At 44.9% G+C, this 1785-nt stretch overlaps 1 protein-coding gene across 1 annotated transcript; it reads right to left on the bottom strand.

The window, feature by feature from the left end:
- Nucleotides 1–567: 567 nt before the first annotated feature.
- Nucleotides 568–1368, bottom strand: LOC149014782 (uncharacterized). The gene has a single exon (XM_089155339.1). It carries the CDS (start codon nucleotides 1366–1368, stop codon nucleotides 568–570), a length of 801 nt encoding a protein of 266 aa, XP_089011465.1.
- Nucleotides 1369–1785: the final 417 nt, after the last annotated feature.

Below are 1785 nucleotides of genomic sequence, written 5' to 3'. Positions count from 1 at the left end.
TCTGTTTTTATAAGTTTTTGATTAAAAAAATATATATATATTAGGTTGAAGCAAGCCTTGGTGAATTCGCGAAAAAACTCCAGATCTAGAAGTACAAGTTCTACTACGATGAGCTTTTGCAGGTAGTCCCCTATTGTTGCTAGTCTCCGCATCAACAGCATCTACGGATAGCGTTCCAAAACCTTCTCCGCAATACCGGTGTCACCACCACGACAACCAAAATATCTGCCTTTGTGGCGCATTTTGTCTCCGCCTTTGTGGCATGTCTTCACCTCTTTTTGGGTGATGGTAATAGAAGATGCGTATATCATATCTATTGTGCTTAACTGTTGCTGTGATTGTTACAGCTCTTCTAAGGGTTTATTGCGCTTGACCCATTCCTTAGTTCGGATGAACCTTGTCTATTGCATGTTGGCAACTTGGTCAATTTCCGCTCCTTGGTTCTTACTGAACCTTGTGTTTTCATGCATCTATCATTTGTTTATTTATTTTAAAAAAAAAAATTTTGTCTGCATATCCTTTGTTTATGAATGAAGTCTTTTTTTTTTTTTTTTGGTAATAGGATATTTAATTATCAAACTGGCAAGAAAAAGCCAAGACATCTCGATTACAAGCTTCAAGAAGCCAAGGAGTGGAACGAGGCCAAACAGTCCAACTTGCCACGGACTGGGCCTTCCAAGCTAGGGAGTCGGCTACACAGTTAGCCCACCTAGAAACATAGCGAACCGACCAAGACGGTTCCGCAGAGAGCAACAGCCTAATGTCCTCAACCACACGATAGGCATTACGATTGGTGGGGAGAAAAGGGTCTTGAAGGGAATCGATCAGATTGGAACAGTCACTCTCAAACGACACATTTTGCAACCTTGCTGTACCAGCCCACAGGATCGCTTCTCTTAAAGCCACAGCTTCCCCTATAAAAATGGCGTCGGGAGTACCAGGGATGGAAGCTGCAAATCGGCATAACCCAGACGAATCTCTCAGCACAAACCCCATTCCGGCACGGTGATCGACCTCAGAGAAAGAGAAATCCGAATTTATCTTGAAGGCACCATCAGCTGGAGGACTCCATAAACGATCGATCTCGTTTACCGTCGGGGTTGGAGGCGAGAAGATGCTCCAAAACTCCCGGTAAGCATGCCAAACTCTCTCCACAACACGATCAGGGCTCCACTTCTCCCCACTAAAATAAAAATCGTTTCTTGCTAACCAGAAAAACCAGCATGTGAAGGAGAAGAGGCTGAAAGCTGCTTTACTCGATTTCGCATCAGGGAAACGCAGGTTGTCCCAATCGTTGATGATGCTAGCCAGAGTAGGCTGATGTATCAGTTCCACAGCTCCAGAGAGGCACTTGCGGCCGGTCTGCATCGGCTCGGGAGAAATCACAGTTGAACAGTAGGTGATCGATCGACTCCATCTCTTTACCACACCTCAAACAGGTAGGGTCTATGTTAATATGTCTGATCTGTAGGTTGTCTCCAGTCGCCGTAGCTTGATTCAAAGCTCTCCACAAAAAAGATCGAACCTTTGGATAGCATTGGGCACCCCAGATCCGTTTCCAAGACTTCGGAGGAATAGCTTCCCAAACCTGGCGGCGAGATGTTGATGGTGCTCGGCTGGATTGGTAATCCCGGCGGTTGCATTGTAGATGATAAGCACTCTTCACAGAGAAAACACCATTCGCAGAACCTCCCCACGATCTGAATCCTCCACTGGTAATCTACTGAGCTGAATTTTTAAAATTGCATTCACTTCCTGAGTTGTAAATAATTGATGTAACAGACT

Source organism: Hakea prostrata, chromosome 5, assembly GCF_041222555.1.
Source record: "Hakea prostrata isolate BN-2017 chromosome 5, UWA_Hpros_2, whole genome shotgun sequence".
Classification (NCBI taxonomy): Eukaryota; Viridiplantae; Streptophyta; class Magnoliopsida; order Proteales; family Proteaceae; genus Hakea; species Hakea prostrata.
Note: the sequence above shows the minus strand (reverse complement) of the source record. Positions and strands in the feature narration are given on the sequence as shown.

Bases quoted from the DNA above. Each gene is read 5' to 3' on its own strand.
- LOC149014782 (XM_089155339.1), bottom strand. From the start codon at position 1,368: ATGCAGACCGGCCGCAAGTGCCTCTCTGGAGCTGTGGAACTGATACAT.